We start from the raw sequence: 17552 nt of genomic DNA, 5'->3' as shown, positions 1-17552 counted from the left end.
CTTGTCATTAGAAATATTTAAAAAAACATCAAAAATCTAAAATTTGAATTACAAAATGGCTCAATATAGAAATCAATTTGCATTTGGACTGAATAAGGGGATGTTTATTCATCTCTAGCAGACAATTGTAAAAATCCGGTACTTTTCACATGAAAAGAGATATACTTCTCACTTATTGGTGGCTACGAGTGCATATTGTGTAAAAGCTTATGCATCATTATATTAAATCATAGCTACATTACATTTTTAAGTTACTTCTCTTTGTATACAATTCTCTCTATAACCTAGCCCCAAAATACTTAATACCACTTAAATTAACATATCCAACAAAAAGAAAACAGACCGGAGATAGAACATTCACCGTTGCATCCTCAATGGAATGGAACAAACTCCCTCTCACAATAAGACAATCCCCAACAATTGAGTCCTTCAAGAAGTCCCTTAAAACCCTTTTGTTCTAGGCAACTGCCTTCATTTAATATGTCATTCTGATTTTTGTTTGTATAAATAAGTTAACTGAAATTGTGAGCGCTTTGGGCCATGTGGGAAAAGCGCGTTATAAATGTTTTGAGTATTATTATTATTATTATTTCATAATATAATATATAAGTATACTTCAAAATATGATATTTCAAGTACTACATAACATGTTATGCAAAACATTTAAGTAATGTAATGTTGAGTTTCCAATACAGATCCAGCGGACTGATTCCCAACCTGGTTTTCATTTATTCAACTTTATGGCTAATAGTCTGGGATTTAACCCGTTTCATTTCAATGAACCCTCCTCATATATTTGATTGATATTTTCTTTGTAGAAAATGCTTTCTTGCACAAAATGTAATTATTTCTCAGCTTTTCAACGCAACCAAATTATACCACTTGCACTTCAGGGCCCCTGTCGTATACAACCTCGAGAAGGTTAAATAACAAGGTTATTCTAGTGCTGTAGACTTTAGACGGAAAATCAGACTACAACATCAATGTCCTTTGTCAAGGCATTAATCTACATTTTCCACACTCCACCCAGGTGAGGTAAATGGCAACCAGGCTGAAATTGATACTTTGAAATGCTAGCAGTGCTGCTAAATGCAGGGTAATAATTGTAGATTGCTAGGAGTGTCATATCTGATCGACATGAAAGACATATCCACTATCATGAATATTCAATATTATTCATTTTTTTCTTACAAATCTTTATATAAATCTTGATACTGGACTGACAATAGAACCATGGAGCGTACATAGTAGCTCCATGATAGAACTATGATCACCTCAGATCGAATGTAATTCTCTGAATTTCTAACAAAAAAAAACTAAACCAGATTAAAGGACATAATCTGCAAATCATCATCATTTACACAAAGTGTCCCAACAGTTTCAAATCAATGAAAAAACAAAGATGTGATATTTTGATCTCGACTATCGATGCAGTCTCATGTTATGAAAAAAAAATGAATAAATGAAAATGCATATTTTTAGCTCTCTGAAACTGCTACAAAAAAATCTCAACTTTGAATGCATACTGTATATCTCAAATTTGTTCTTTGTCTCTTGGAACAATTTGTGAAAATGGTGATTCAGAATTAACTTCATAACGCTCCATAAAGAACCATCTAGAGCAGGTTTCTAAGGGAGATGCAATCAAACACAACTGAAAAATATCAATCGTAACTTGGTACTCATCCCATCAGTAAGCCGCATTCGGAACTTGCGCTTGATTTTCTCAATTGCATTTAATTGCAACTCTTTCTGTAACAGGCTCCTCGTGGACTTAGATAAGGTTTTAAAGTTATTTAACAGAACACATTTCCATACACCCAGGTTGAATTTATTGAAGGTTTTCAAAGTTTACTCCAAAAACATTTTTATAAGCAAAATGCATATTTTTACCTGCATTAAAAAGAATGAGATTTCAGTTTGTGAACATTATTAAACATAAGCCTACGAGGTGATTGAACGTACATTGACAGACGAAAAACACTCTCAATAAAATTTAATGAACACTCGATCATTCGTGACATTTGTGGAAAAAATTATATAAAAACACATGTATATAATTTGAAACACATTACTGAAAAAAAATGCACACATCCTGTTTCAAGTTATCGGCTCAGATGTGTTTTGTAATAACCATGAAAAGGATAGAAGGTATATATGAAGAAAAACAATTGCGTAGTCTTCCCATCATTAAGCATGAAATTATTTTGGACAGCCCGGGGAGAGTTTCACGAGGTGATTTTCACTGACTAATTTGCTCTGAGCCAATCAGATGCAAGGATTTCCAGTAGCTTGTGACAATAGTCTGTGATAATCACTATTTGTTTCATCAAGACACACCTGTGCCCAAGAACCCTTTTTTTTTATTCAACTTTCCCATTTTGATGATTATCCTGAGCTAATGGAACAATTTTCCAGTGTTAATCAACAAGAACAAGCAGCTGGGGTCTTCATGATAATGCCAGAAGGCTGAATACTTATTTTTTTAAATATTTGTACAGAATAGAGAATCCATTACGTAACACTTTGAATTTCTAAAAGACAGTGATTAAGACTTTGAAAACACAACCCTAACTTCAGTATGATAAAAAAATGATTATAATAACAATGTCATATTTTACTAGAGTAGCCACTATCCTCCCAGCGAGCACTGCTTGACATGTTTTTAAGCATGGCTACCCTAATAAGGCATCAAGGAAATATTTCCTACCAGCTACTCATTAACTACACCTGGGTGACAATCCATGCTCCCCATAAAAAAACTTGATACTTGATTGATTTCTTTACTACATTTTCAAATAAAACATAAATTAATATGTGATTATATCCATCTAATTTGCATAAATTAAAAGGGGAAAAATTATAATGTTAAATCAGGAAGAAAAGGGCAGTAGTACTCTTCACATGCTTTCCAATACCAAACCAAATTATGGAATACGTTGGATATCAATTGAATACACAGTTTAACCCTTTGCACGCTGATGTTGCAATCTTGCACATTCGTACAATTAAGTTCAACAATCGTAATAATTAGCCTTTTCCCTACCTTCAAATAAGATAAGCTAATAATAGGCAATAGTTCTTGGATAACATCTATATCATAATAATAAGTATCAATGGTGCAATATGGAAATCTTGAATTCAAGAAAATAACATGGAAACAATTGTCATTATTATGCCCAAAAAATTAATTCAGCGTGCAAAGACTCAAATTTCAATAAACACTTCCAACGAACATGCAACATTGACCAGAAAACCAAAACTGTTAATTTTCTTAGCTATTACAATTTTTGATGAAAAAGAGAGAAAAATTATGCATTACACACACTCATCAGTCACTCGTGTTGGTAATTTACTCCTTTTAACTTGAGGTAATAAATATTCTGGCCATTTAATTTACATATGAGTTAGATGCACAAATACACAAAACATGAAAATAACCCATTACTTATAATGTATATACACAATAAAAACTGTTGAGCTTTGATTGAAATTTAAAGTGTGCAAAACCCAAAGATTGCATTTGTAGCGAGAATTATGGAAGAATGGGGGCCCGTTTAATAAAACTTGTTATAATATGCAAATTATTTAAATTTGCAATAACAGTTTAAAGCTAATAAATCACTCAATCAGATTGGCTGATATTGAACTTGTTAGAGAAACAGTGCATTTTTTATTATAACAAGTCTTTATGAAACGGGACCCCGGTTTTAAGAACGATTCATCAACATTCACAATAATCAACTTTATTTAAAAAAAGGAGCATCTTGCTTCTAAAACCTGAGTAACATTCACACAATGAAAAACAAATTTACAACTGCAGAATCCCCACAACAATTTATATTACTGGGACTAATAAGGTGAAGATTTTATAATTGGAGATATTGGTGGGTGTTTCTACTTTTTCATTATAACAACATTTTTTTAACAACCCACAAGAATAGGTACGATAAGGACTCATAGCCATCCAACCAAAACCTAATCATTTCTTACGATTAATCTTATAACATTTCCTTTTTATGTGAAGCTCACCTTTCACAAAATGGGCTTAATCAGAAGATAATGCAGAATTATCTGACCCTAGATATAAAGGGCTAGCCTGGATTAGTTTTTACTGGAATGGAAATACCAAGTATGAGTAAGGAAAATTGCTAGTTCAAGATGAATCAAAGTATCAAAGTATGAAAATGCATGTAAAACTAGTAAGTAACATTTTTATCACCATTGCCATCATCATTATCATCATCATCATCATCATCATCACCATCATCATCATCATCACCATCATCATCACCATCATCATCACCATCATCATCATCATCACCATCATCATCATGATCATCATCACATTTACACTATAACCATCAATACTATTATTAAATATTGCAATCATTATAATCATAAAATTTAGCCATCACCATCAACTTACATCTACAATTTAACCCTTAACCCCAAATTATTGTTGAATTTAATGTAACACTAAGCCTTGGAGTACGGCTAGGGGAACAGGACGTTTATAGGGGAATTCTGCAGCTGTTATAACAAAATAATCAAGAAATACCCTTTCTGAGAAGACAAACTTGGCAGGAATTGCAACTATTCTTCAGGAAGGACCAAACTGGAGAGCAGTCCGTGGTCGATGACCTAGATGTCGAGATCGTCGTCCGGATCTTCGTCATCGTAGTCATCAACCTGATCGGGCTCGTAAAAGATTTGACCTGATCCAGTCGTTGAGCTGTGTGATAAATAATTGAAATTTCTTTTTAGTATTCTTGAGTAAAGAAAATTTACTTCAAACATTTCACAAGAAGTTGAATCACTCTCAGCTGATTTATTAACAATGACAAAAGAACATGTAAGAACATGTTGCTCACTGCTAAGAATATATTTAGAACTACGAAACATTCATTACTTTATGAACTAAAACAGACAGCTTACCAGAAGATACTAATGGCATTAAAAAAAATGTGAGTTGGAAACAAATATATGTAACAGATATACAACAAAATGCGGAGAGAAAAAAACAAAAAAAGTTGAATCAATCTGGGCTGATTTATTGATAACAACAGAACATGTAGCTCAGAATATGCTTGGAACTATGAAAAGCTTTTTATTTCATGAACTGTAACAGACACCTTACAAGAAGATATTAACAGTACATAAAAAAAAGTGTTGGAAGCAAATATATACAGGATATATGATATGTAGAGCGTTGTGGCCCAGTGGATTAGTCTTCTGACTTTAAAACAGAGGGTCGTGGGTTTGAATCCCAGCCATGGCGTAATTTCCTTCAGCAAGAAATTTATCCACATTGTGCTGCACTCAACCCAGGTGAGGTGAACGGGTACCCGGCAGGATTAATTCCTTGAATGCATTGAGCGCTGAAAGGCAGCTTGAGCTAAAGCCGGGGTAATAATAATAATAAACAATGTGCCTCGGAATAGATTATTTCTAGATAGATGGCGCTATATAAATGCCTATTATTATTATTATGACAAAATGCAGACTATTGAACCGCACATTTATTAGCGAGCATTATGTAATGTATGCTGTGTATGTAATGTATTAATATACAGATATTGACTGATGGGGTGTGTAATATAAACATTCTTTGGACCACCGGATTTACAAATATAATCACGAGGGAAAATATAAATCCTTTAAGATCCCATCAGTCAATATCTCTTATACTAGATAGCTTTGAATGATGAAGATATATCTAGTAAAGTTAGGTCTACGTACGGTGCGTGCAGTAGATTTGTTGTTTATGATATTCACAGTGACTGATGGAACTGGTATAAGTAACGATAAGCTAACACAGTGAATGACCCTTTTATAATCAATATCAAATTTGTTTAGGCCTAGATCTAAGTTAGAGTCCGGTCCAGGACCCAAGGCAGACCGAGAATGCATGTTGAGCCATGATCAGGTGCAGATTCTGATCTAGACTAATTGGGGATGAGATAAAACGTGACTAGATCTAGATCTATGTCAGACTAGGTTGCGACTGTATATTTGTGGTGGTCCTGATCTTTCTGTTTTCGAACCAGGTCCAGGAACAAATCTATCTTATGTTTTGTTAGCACTAACTTATGTTGTCGTTAGCAAGATTTAACGTTAGATTACTCTAACTTTTAGACTCTAGCCTAGATCTAGATAGAACATGTTAAAAAGTTAGACCTAACTTATAAATCTAGGCCTTAATCTAGATCTACAATACCCAATTTTATCGTCCAAAATCTGATCTTATTCCTCATTGCTCATCAGACATCCCACAAAGCTTTGATGTTATCGTTAGACCAATTCCAAAACTAAAAGTTTGAAAACTAAGCTAATTAAGCTTCAGTCTCTATCTGCTAAACTAACGTTACATTGGCTCCACTCACCAATACATATCCAGAAATTGTTAAATGAATCCCCAGAACTTCCGAAATGACGGTTATTCCTGTCTACACAAATCTAGGCTCCATTTTATTAAATTAAGAAGCCCTAACGTTAGATCTAACATTAAACCTAACTCGTAGAAGGCTTGCGTGCCCCTACGTCGTCGTCAGACTCACTTAAATTCCGTGGTCCTGTCGAAAAATGATTGATTCCAATTGATATCGAGTGTTGATCGATTGCAAACGATCGCTACTTAAGTCCCACATATGTTATTTCTGTGTAGTTGGTAACATCTTATCCACAAGAGAGCACCATACACGTAGAAAAATATATTCATGGACCGGCTAGTCAATATATTCATCGAAGGTGAACCGGCTGGGAAAATTGATTTCGATCATATCACGTGACGCACTATGGACCAATTGCGCTTGGCTGTCTTGGCTATCTAATATTGCTTAATATATAAAATTCTAATACCAGTAAATGATATATATGCTATATAACTATAAAAAATATTCGGAATAAGGCAATCTAATTGTGTTCTGAGATTATGCGAAGTATATGACTTCCATAAGAACTTACTTGTTAGATACTTTGGTAAATGGCAAGACAACATTCTCTCTGGCTTTCTTCTCCGATTCACTCAAGGTCAAATTGAAAGTCAAATTGGCTGTTGGATCGGGCTGGGGATCGAGAAGATAAAGTAAAATATTACTCTAAACATGTGTAAATTGAAATCATACTTAAATTCCTGGATCGGAATTCTCAGATCCATTTTATCTTTAAATTGATATTGGTATTCTAAGATCACCTTTTTATCTCTCAGCTCAGATGAAATTTCTTATCTTAGATAAATTTTTAGCTTGCATATCTGCAGCAGAGCAGTGCCTGTATTGACATAGTCAGTATGTATCTGACAAGGGGGTTCCCACAGAATTCTATGACTAAATTGCTGCTTTCCATGACTTTCCATGACATCCCAGGAGTTATGTAGAATTTGGGATGTCACAAAACTGGGAAAAATGGAAATCACGAACACCAATTATAATAGCAGAGTATGAGCACAGAGTATGAGAGTTGCGAGAAACGACAAACTGAAAAGCTGCCAAAGCCAAGAGGTAAATGCAATTCTATGATCTTTTACAAAATTTTCAAATTCCCTGACTTTCCATGACCACAAATTTTTCCAGGATTTTCCATGACTGTGGGAACTCTGGGGCCCATTGCAGAAAGAGTTGCGATCCAACGCAACTCAAAACATCTTGCGAAACTTGATTTTCAGCTAATGAAGCACCCGTATTCAGGACTTGCGCTTGATATTTTGACTTGCGTTTAAACGCAACTCTTTCTGCAACAGGCCCCTGATCGTATTTATTCAGATGTGATTCAGCCCATGATGCTTTGAAGAAAACTTCAAATAAATTACATCTCTGTAATGTCAATTTTCAGAAATACTTCTATGTAAACTTTTTCCAAAATGATGAAATAGGATTCTGTTCAAACTCATATTTTGAGGTCATTTACACTCACAACTGGGGCCCTGTTGCAAAAAGGGTTGTGATTGAACGCAAGTCAAAATATCAACCAAGTCCAGATTATCAATCGCAAGTCCAGAATATCGATCGCAAGTCCAGAATATATCGATTGCAAGTCCAGAATACGCCCTTTTGATTGGCTGAATAAGTTTTCATTTGATTTTCAGAGTTGAATTTAATTGCAACTCTCCTGTCACGGGACCCAGGCATTTATGTTTAGGCAATCAGTCATGATTTAACTCTTTGTGAAAGAGTCCCCGGGTATATTTGCAACACCTTAGTTTATTCATCAAGAATTTTTCCTATACACCCTAGTCCAGATTGGAAGTTGATGTATGGACGCTCTCTTTCCCAGAGGGCCTCCCTACTCCTAATCCCTAACGAGTGGTGATCCTCTCATCTCCCATCCCCACTGGGCGTCAGGAGGCCCTCTATGTTAGTTTTGGGAGAGAGAACTTTCACACATCAATGTCTGATAATCTGGGCTCCATAACACAAAAGTTTGCGATAAATCGCAAATGTGAAAGAACCGCACTGATTGGTTCCCGGTCAGTATTTTCAACAGAGTGCGCATGCAACAATGATCTTGATTGGTCATTGGTATTTAGCGATTGATTGCAAACCTTTGTGTTACAGAGCCCTATGCCCCATCTTAAAAAGAGTTTTGATCCGATCAATCGCAACTATGGAAGCCAGCAACATCAACATGTTATGCATGTTTATTTTCTAACTATTTTCTAACTATGATGTATATTCATGCATTTATTGTTTTCTTGAAAATTTGCTGTGCTTCTCTTTGTTTAAAAAAGACATTGTGCAAATTTCCTGTAGAAAAAATTATGACACTGGATTTCCATAGTTACGATTGATTGGATCAATCATAACTCTTTGAAAGACGGGGCCCTGGACGATATACACCCGTGTACTTACCTGTTGGTCTGGCTCTGTCGTATTAGTACTTGGTAAACCAAGGAATGTGATGAGTTGATAGCTGTCTCCTATACTATAGCCTTCTCTCTGAAGAATAAAACACAGATATAACCATTATTATAGAAAGGGCTCAAGGATATAGCCAATGGTAAATGCTCAAGCGAGACACATGTTCATGATTTAATTATACGTTTAATTATGAGAGTAAAGTTGGCTCAGTCGGTAAGGCATTTGCCTGTCGAACCTGGTATACCTGTGATGTTGTCATAATTGACCAATAGAAGGCAGACGTGATCTCTATGTCTGCGGTCTTAAAAAAGTTGGACGGATTCGAACAAACTTTCCAATACAAATTCAATATGCTGACCCGTTTTACACAACAATTTTCAAAACATTCCAAAAATTTTCGTGATAGTGATGATGCAGACATCTTAGGTGTTCACACCACGATGCAAAATGCCTTGTGCTTGTCGCATATCATAAACACCTTCAGCACCGATTCATTAATGAGCACATGCAATCTTCTAGCCATGTCTTGATCATGAAAAACATGAAAATGAATGAATGGGACTGAAGTGTAGGTGGTAACAAATAAAAATTCTTTGCTTGCTGGACAAAGGATGGCATGCTTCAGGATAATGATGACGAAATGACAAATACTTATGTTACCATTTATAGCTACAGTGCAACTTTTCTATGATCCAGTATGAAATTGTTTCAAAAGACTGGCCAGCTGCATATTGCGACGACATCAGAACACATACCTGTAACAAAGCACCTACCCACCTTTTGTAAGACCTTCCCCGATGATCTCTTGTGTTGGATATCACAATAGCCCATGGGCTCTCTGTCCAGCGGAGCTATGGACATGTTGGCCGATACATGGATGACCGTGGAAGATAGGTGACCGATGGCCCTCAGGACAGATTCGTCATGGACGTCGGAATGGATCAAACTGACCACCTGGGTGACCTGGAATTCTGGAATGTACATGATAATGTTTTTTCTAATATTCTAAAGGAAATTTATGAATCATTATTAATCACACATGCATTCATTATATTAATCAAAATCCATTGCAAAATGTCTGAAATTCAACTTTTTTTTACTTTCTAGTTTATCATTGTAAAAATATTTGTATTATTATTTTTTTGGTATGTTTTATCATCAATATTTTTGCTAAAATGTTTTATATATCTTCCTTTGTTTTTGTTATATTGTTAGATTAATATTATTGTTAATATCATTAAGGGGCCCCTTTCACAAGCTCTGCTTTTATGGGGCCCAAAACCTTTCATGTTAAATTATTTTTCCAACCTTTGTACTAAATATTGGTTTGAATTAACTTATATCACTTATCACTTGAACTGGCATAAAATTAAGATTCACAATTAAGGCTGAATCGAGTCACATATTTTTGCATCCCATTTTTGACCAAAATCATTTACTCTGTTGTTAATGATGGAAACTGGAAAACATTAAGAAATTATGAATTTTAAGCTATAAAACAAATAAAATTCTCTCTCTTTCTTACACACGCTTTGAGCAAAAGTATTTTGAGTTCAGGACCCTGTCTTAAAGAGTTGCGATTGATCCAATCAATTGTAAATCTATGGAAATCCGTCAGTGTCACAATTTTTTCTACAGGAAATTTGCACAATGCCCTTTGTAAACAAAGGAAAACACACCAAATTGTCAAGAAATCAATGAATTTATGGATAAACATTATTGTCTAGAAAAGTTTTTGAAAAAAAAAAATTCTATGTTGACTTTGCTTGCTTTCCATAGTTGCGATTGATCGGATCAATCGCAACTCTTTGTAAGACGGGGCACTGATCTTAATCAATGTGGCAATTTAGCATGTTGGATATGTTGCCTTAATGCAGGACGCCGTGAATCAGACAATCCATATGCCTAATTTTATCACCATTTACCTGATGGTTCCGGTAGATGGGTCAGCGCATGAAGGCTCTTGCAGGTGAACGGGGCTGACCGATGGAGGATGTAAGGTGTGAGGGAGTCGATGACCACAGCTATCTGACCGCTACCGGGCTCCTTCCTCTCCTTTATGTGATCCACAAATCCCTTCTCCGATGTGAGGTGGATTGTGTTGTAGTTGGAAGGTATCATGTTGCTGATAGGAAACACAGAGAAAGTTTACTTTCATAAACATCACCACAGATCTAGATCAGGGTCCCGTAACACAAAGGTTAGCAATTAATCATACACTTGATTTTCACGATTGATTGTACATTGTAGTCAATGCAATTAATTGTAGAAAAATGTTCTACGATCATTGCTAAGCTTTGTGTTACGGGCCCCTGAAACAGTTACATTTACTGAACAATGCGAAATCATGAAAAAATCTAAGCTGAAAAACATTCACACTGAAGATCACCAACACAGATAAGTACATGTGGGACAGTGCATTGTCATTGCTTGGAAAAAAAGGACCCGACAATTTCATGCTTGCATTGCTCATCATTTCCCATCAATTACACTATTTCTTCCAGAATCCTTTAGCACATATTTTTTTCATTTATACATAGACAGTAGGGTGGTTATATGATCAGATTCTGTACAAACTTATCGTGAAATCATTACCACAACAGGCATTCATTTTTTTTACTTCGTATTTACATGCATTGATTAGCCTTTTTAGGTAAATTTGGAAAGAGTTCCATATGCACCCCCCACCAAAAATAACAAAAGATTGTTGAGACTTCCAGTTCGTTCACTTCAGATTTTTCTATCATTTTTTTTACTGTTGCTTACCTTAGTTAGGACTCGAACTAACCTCATTTTATCTGCAGGCAAGACCTCTTCCCGCTATGCTAGCGAGAAGCGCTGATACCGGAAGGGGTATTTTAACTATTATCAGCCGATAGTTTGACTAGTCTTGACTCACAGACCCTTTACTGACTATGTCTATGGACAATTACACGCACTAGATCCTGCTCGAAATTTGACAGAATAAAGCCATATTTTGGTATGTATTTCCACTCCCCCATCATATATGTTCTATGTTAGGGCTAGATATATTATTCTGATTCTTCTCCATGTTTTTATTTTCAATTTTAGTGGGGGGTGCATATGGAACTCTTGCCATAAATTTATATAAATCTCCAAAATGTGAGGCAAATCCTTTAATCTTCTTCAGGAAAATGATTCTTCTGATTCCTTAAGAAATTGGCAAAATGGCTGGCAAGCCATGTTTGAATAGCATGAAAAACAAAATTTTGCACTTTAAATGTTAACGTTTTATTGCACTCAATGCACTGTATATTTAATAGCAGAATAATTTGTATCTTCACATTTAACAAAAAGTCAAAGGCCTTTGCATTAATATGGATATCATTAAAAAAAAAGGAAAATTATATCCTGGGACAAATAATATAAGATCAATCAAATGATCATAACTGATAAAATCAAACTTACCGATCACTATTCCAGCCTTGAGGGTCAGTCCATCCATCATGACCTTTGACCTTTCTCCTTGTCTCTGGGTCAGTTCCAGCCAAGAGAGCATCAGGGGCATGGTCAAAGGCAAAGAGGTGAATCTCATCGACTCTGAAAGTACCAGGGGAGTGTTTCACAAAAAGTTAAATGTGACTTCAAATTGAACTTAGAATGGAGAAAGTTGAAAAGAAATCGGGCAAGCAAGGAAAAAAGTAATAGGAAGTTCAGATAGAAATTAATTTTCAAATCTATATCATTATTTTTTGTTTTCAGTAAAAAAAGAAAATCTAAAATGCCAAATTTATCAGGACTTTTATTTGAAACTCATGGTAATCAAATGCAAGAAATATGACAAATCCTCTATAGTTTATCATCTTTCCATTCATTTGTCAAATACAAACATTTATTAGGACATTGAAAGGTGACTAAAGAACTAATTTTTTTCACAATATTTTACTATAACCACAGACTTCAAAGATTCGAATGAAGTCATAAGTTGGAGGTTGCGATAAATTACATACATGTCTGAATGTTCAATCCTTATCAATTACATGAGATAGCCCCAGAACCTTTTATTAATCTAAAAAATTCAAAAGGGCTTGACTGAAATCTACTTCATTTTACACAAATAATAAATGAAAGAAGAAAATTATCCACCTTTCTGCCATTTCTTTCAAGAAACATTTCAGCAAGTATCTTCCACTATGTTCCACTGTGTCTGCAAAGATCAAAAGAAGATGACATACAAATCTAAGAAATAGCACCATCTATAAATAATCTAGACATTTAAATTTTCCAAATAAATCAAATGAAAATCTAATTTAAAAAAAATTTGGACACAATATTCAGAATATCATATTTCAATATTTTTCCCAAACAGGTCTACCAAGGAGTTAAATCTCCAAGTAAATCCTTGTTTTGTATTAATAACTTTACATTAGTCCAAGTGCACTTTTCCCTTTCCTTTCCTTTCCTTTTTTTTCCTTCTCTTGGTCAAAGACACATTTTAGGGGGTGTGCTCCTAAAAAAGTTGTAGTTTTTTTAATAACTTTTTTTGGGGGTGTGCTTCTAAAAAAAAAAGCTTGGCTTGCATTTTGCAATATATGCTAACTGTGCTCACATTCTGTTGTTCATGGCTCAGTAAATTAAAATATTGATATATGACAACACTTCTAATCCCCCCACCACTTTCCCTTCACTTTAAGTTACATTACTTGAAGGGAGCATATAATGAAAAAGGTACTCTCCTCACTGCCCCAAATAATCATCTCTGATTCATCCATAACAATAAAAGGCACCGCCACTGGTCAGAAAATGACATGAATGGGGAAACGTCCGTTTCCGTCTCCGTTAAAAATAATTCTTCCACACAAGAAATCTAGGAAAGTTCATTCACCTGTCAAGTGCAAACACTGACCAACATAAGAGTCAATGTAAACATTAGGTTTCCTAACAAAATTATAGGAAGACGTCAAGTCATAAATAGAACTGGGCTGGGCCTGGCCCTGGGGAAATGAGGTCACATCAGTCATCACCATCCATAGAGATGTATACTAATTACGCTAGAGTGCGGAGTCGCCATAGGCGCGCGTACTTAACGTCTGTGATTGCGCGGAGCATGGTCGGCCATTGCTCGATAGGTCTTGATTTGCAAAAGTACCCGGATGTACACATAGCTCGTGCGTTGTAACGCTGTGAAAAAGGGAAAAAGGGATGCCGTCTCCGGCCTTTTTTCTTGAAGAAAAGAATCCAACCTCATTACAATCGAAAATATTAATGACAAATTGCATTTCGATTGATTATTAGTGTGATTACATGGGGATTATGCTGTGAATTTGGCATTTATACCTGACTTCTCGGGATGAAATTCTCTTATATAATTTTTGCATTTACCTCTCTGTTTATAGGCCTATTTTAGATAATAATAGATAATAATATCTATTATATCATATAAAATAAAAATATACAACGTACATTAATGGAAAAATTGACAATTAATTCAAAAGACAGTGAATTAGCCCATCTTCTCCGCTGGATATCCCTACCTTTAACTGCATCGTCCTTTTCCACATTTCCTTCATTCACGTCACTTGATGTTCTCATGACCAATTTGTTTATGTTGGATATAATATTTTAATTTCTATATAGGCCTACTATATGTAACTTGCTTTAATTTGTAAGGAATATATCATTAACAATAATTTGTATAAGTTAGTGTTTTGATCTTTGATTATGCGCTATTATAATAGCAAGTAGTAATTATGAAGGGTATCTCATTACTTTTCTTGGCGTTACACCAGTGTACATTCTATAGAATCGATTTTTTATTCGCTTTTTAAGGGGTGGGTGTAATTAAAGACTAGTGTCATACGCACCCAATCAAAATTACTTTGACACACTATGATCAAAATAAAATAGGGGCGCGACTGCATGGATCCCTCCCTAAAGTGAAAATGAACATGACATAATAAATGATTGTGATTTTATGCACCCCCCGTTTCAAAATCATTCTGCGGCCCCGTATGTCAATGATATTATAATTTCGTTCATCCGTGAAAACCTTATTATAAAACAAACCTGAATAATCAAACTCAGGTCCATAGGCTAGCCAATGAAATTAAAAGAATAGAATTAGAAGATCAAATTAGTTATACTTTTAAAGTGACAAACAAAACTGAATATGCAAAACGCATGTTTACCGGTTTATGACATAGGCCGGTGCCAGTGTTTGGAAATCTTTGCCTTAAATTTAACACAGACACAGTTAATAAATATTAACACAATTTCAAGACAGGTAATTATGATGATCACTCAACAGCTGACAATTTGTATAACATCTTATTCCAAGTATATTTAGTTTTGCAATATTCAATAATATTATGTTTGGTTTTAGTACTCACAATTTTGCAACCGTTTTTATATAAGTTTATTAAGTTTGCATTTATGAATCTCTTTCATGATATTGTTATCAACTGGTTTTATACACTCAGTTTTAGTAATAATAATCTTTGTAGTATAATACAAATATCCTCAGTCTTCCCGCCCTTTTTCTTCTCTTCTCCTCCTTATCCCTCTCCTTCTTATTATTCTATCCTTGATTTGTTCACATAATATTGGTCCAATCATTATAGGATCACAAACGCCGGCCATAATTATATCAACAGAATATTTCAACCGGTTTGCCGATCTGCATAGTATTTCAGCCGGAGTGAATCAAGTTTAGACTTTCCAGAAAATCAAAGTGAAATTGTTCTATGTTGCGTTAAACACGCATTGTAATTTGTTTACTCTCCGAAATATTGAAATGTTTGCAAGTCAATAACACACGGTAAACATCCTACACTTTACCCCATGGCCTCCTGTACATTGCAAAATTGTACTACTGCATGCGCGCATTTGATCTGCAAATTTTGCTGTCAACAAACATTTCTTAATTGCTCGCACGTATATAAGTAATCAATATGACCGGATGGTTGACAGCATTGGAAATTTAAATCATAAACTTATCAATTAATTGGACCAATGCATAAATCATTTTCAAATATTATCAATAAAAGTCATTTTATGACTCACGAGTTATTGTGATGTTGGTTACATCGACGTTTAAAACCATGGGGAAAGGAGTTAGGCTCTATATTCTTTATATGATTTCTATGTGTAGATCTAAATGGAAAATGAATTATAAAAATTATCAAAAGTAAAGAAATAAATTATCAGCAATCAGCATCATAGTAATTAGGAAACTATACTTGAAAAAAAATGCAATCGTGTTTTTTCGATAGCTTGTGTCTCGGATGCATCAGAAAGGGCCTATGAAAGTTGAGGTCAACTTGAACACCAGATCATGTTAAATTTGCAGGACCTAGAACGATATGCCTAGGCCTAGCTGCATGCTATTTTTAATATTCATCCCTTCCAAATCATCAGAAAATAGAAGTCATATATATGATACATCGAAATGTTATGACCAAAGCAAAAACGATTGGGGATGTATATTATCGTTGGACTGTATTATTTGTAGGATATATTATGCCCTATAAATAGGTCTATATAGGCAGTCTTGTCCTCAGTTTTGATAGATTCTTTGTTAATTTGAACTTTAATCCAGTGCGATTTACAATATTTTGCTTTTCCATTTGCTTTCAAGCTCATATGTCATCATTTTGTTCCGTTTCTGTGCTATCACTGTACATGCCCCATAGATAATGTACGCGCATGGCAGGCTGCGAAGACCTATCGAGTAATGGCGGCCGGTCTCCGCGTAATCACAGAGATTTGACGAAGTACGCCCTCTAGCGTTAATATTAGTATACATCTCTATGTCACCATCACACAGTGACAGTCACCACAAATATATTTTTTTAGCACTTTCCATTCCCGTAATTATTATCAATGTCCCGCAGGGAAGTGCAAAAGACACTGTCTTCATAATCATATCTGACTCATACAATTCAGTTTAAAAAAAACATTCACACTTTACTCTTTCACTGCGATGAGTGAAAACTGAAATTGCAATCCGTGCATAATTTCTAGCCGCGTCTTGTTGAAAAACGCGAAAACGAATGGATGGGACTGAATATGCTAAAAATAACAATGCTTTGTTGGACAAAGAAGATTCAATGGCATGCTTCAAGATAAAAACAAAGGAATGAATTAAGGTTACCATGAATGGTCACAGCACAGCTTTTCTCTGATCCAGTAAGAACTTGCTTCAAAAGACTAGTCATTCTTGACAATTGTCGACAATTAACTAGGAACTTCGAAGTTTTTGCAGTGCCTGGTCTGCACTGAAAAATAAGGAAAACATGGTACGGTCGTGTCAAATTGAAAATTTGTTTTGCTTTTACTTTTCATCCATCTCTCTTCAAGTTTGGCCGACGACATGCACATCTGTGGTTGTTTGATCGCTTGTATTGTTGGGTTTTTTTTTTTTTATTCTCTCATTATTTATATAGTGATGACCAAAACAGTATGTTAATTATTATAGGGAAAAAATAATAATTAAGAAAAAAAAGAAAAAAAATATCTGAAATGAAGGATTTTTTTTTCTATAAAAAAGCAAATTTATATTTACAAATAAACATATCCTACTTTTATAGTGTGTCAAAAATACTAAATTAAGACTGATTGCCAAAAAAAATCAAGAAGAAAGGAGTTATACCTTGGTCACATTTGCTCTACGGCGGCCGTACGGCGAGTCGAAAACAGCCTTTTTAACATGTCATGTACGAGCTACATAAATAT

The 17552-nt window shown here is 34.8% G+C and overlaps 1 protein-coding gene across 1 annotated transcript; it reads right to left on the bottom strand.

Moving 5' to 3' along the window:
• Positions 1–1346: 1346 nt before the first annotated feature.
• LOC129276540 (elongator complex protein 5-like) lies at positions 1347–17135 on the bottom strand. The gene is made up of 8 exons (XM_064109441.1): positions 16972–17135; positions 12966–13026; positions 12288–12419; positions 10784–10983; positions 9636–9829; positions 8850–8936; positions 6967–7067; positions 1347–4735 (listed from the first exon to the last, which is right to left on the bottom strand). The coding sequence occupies exons 1-8, from the start codon at positions 17033–17035 to the stop codon at positions 4645–4647; spliced, it is 930 nt and encodes a 309-aa protein (XP_063965511.1). The 5' UTR covers positions 17036–17135; the 3' UTR covers positions 1347–4644.
• Between the last annotated feature and the right edge of the window lie 417 nt (positions 17136–17552).

The sequence above is a fragment of the Lytechinus pictus genome, chromosome 14 (assembly GCF_037042905.1).
Source record: "Lytechinus pictus isolate F3 Inbred chromosome 14, Lp3.0, whole genome shotgun sequence".
Lineage (NCBI taxonomy): Eukaryota > Metazoa > Echinodermata > Echinoidea > Temnopleuroida > Toxopneustidae > Lytechinus > Lytechinus pictus.
The sequence above is the reverse complement of the archived record's forward strand: the minus strand, read 5'-3'. Positions and strand labels throughout refer to the sequence as shown.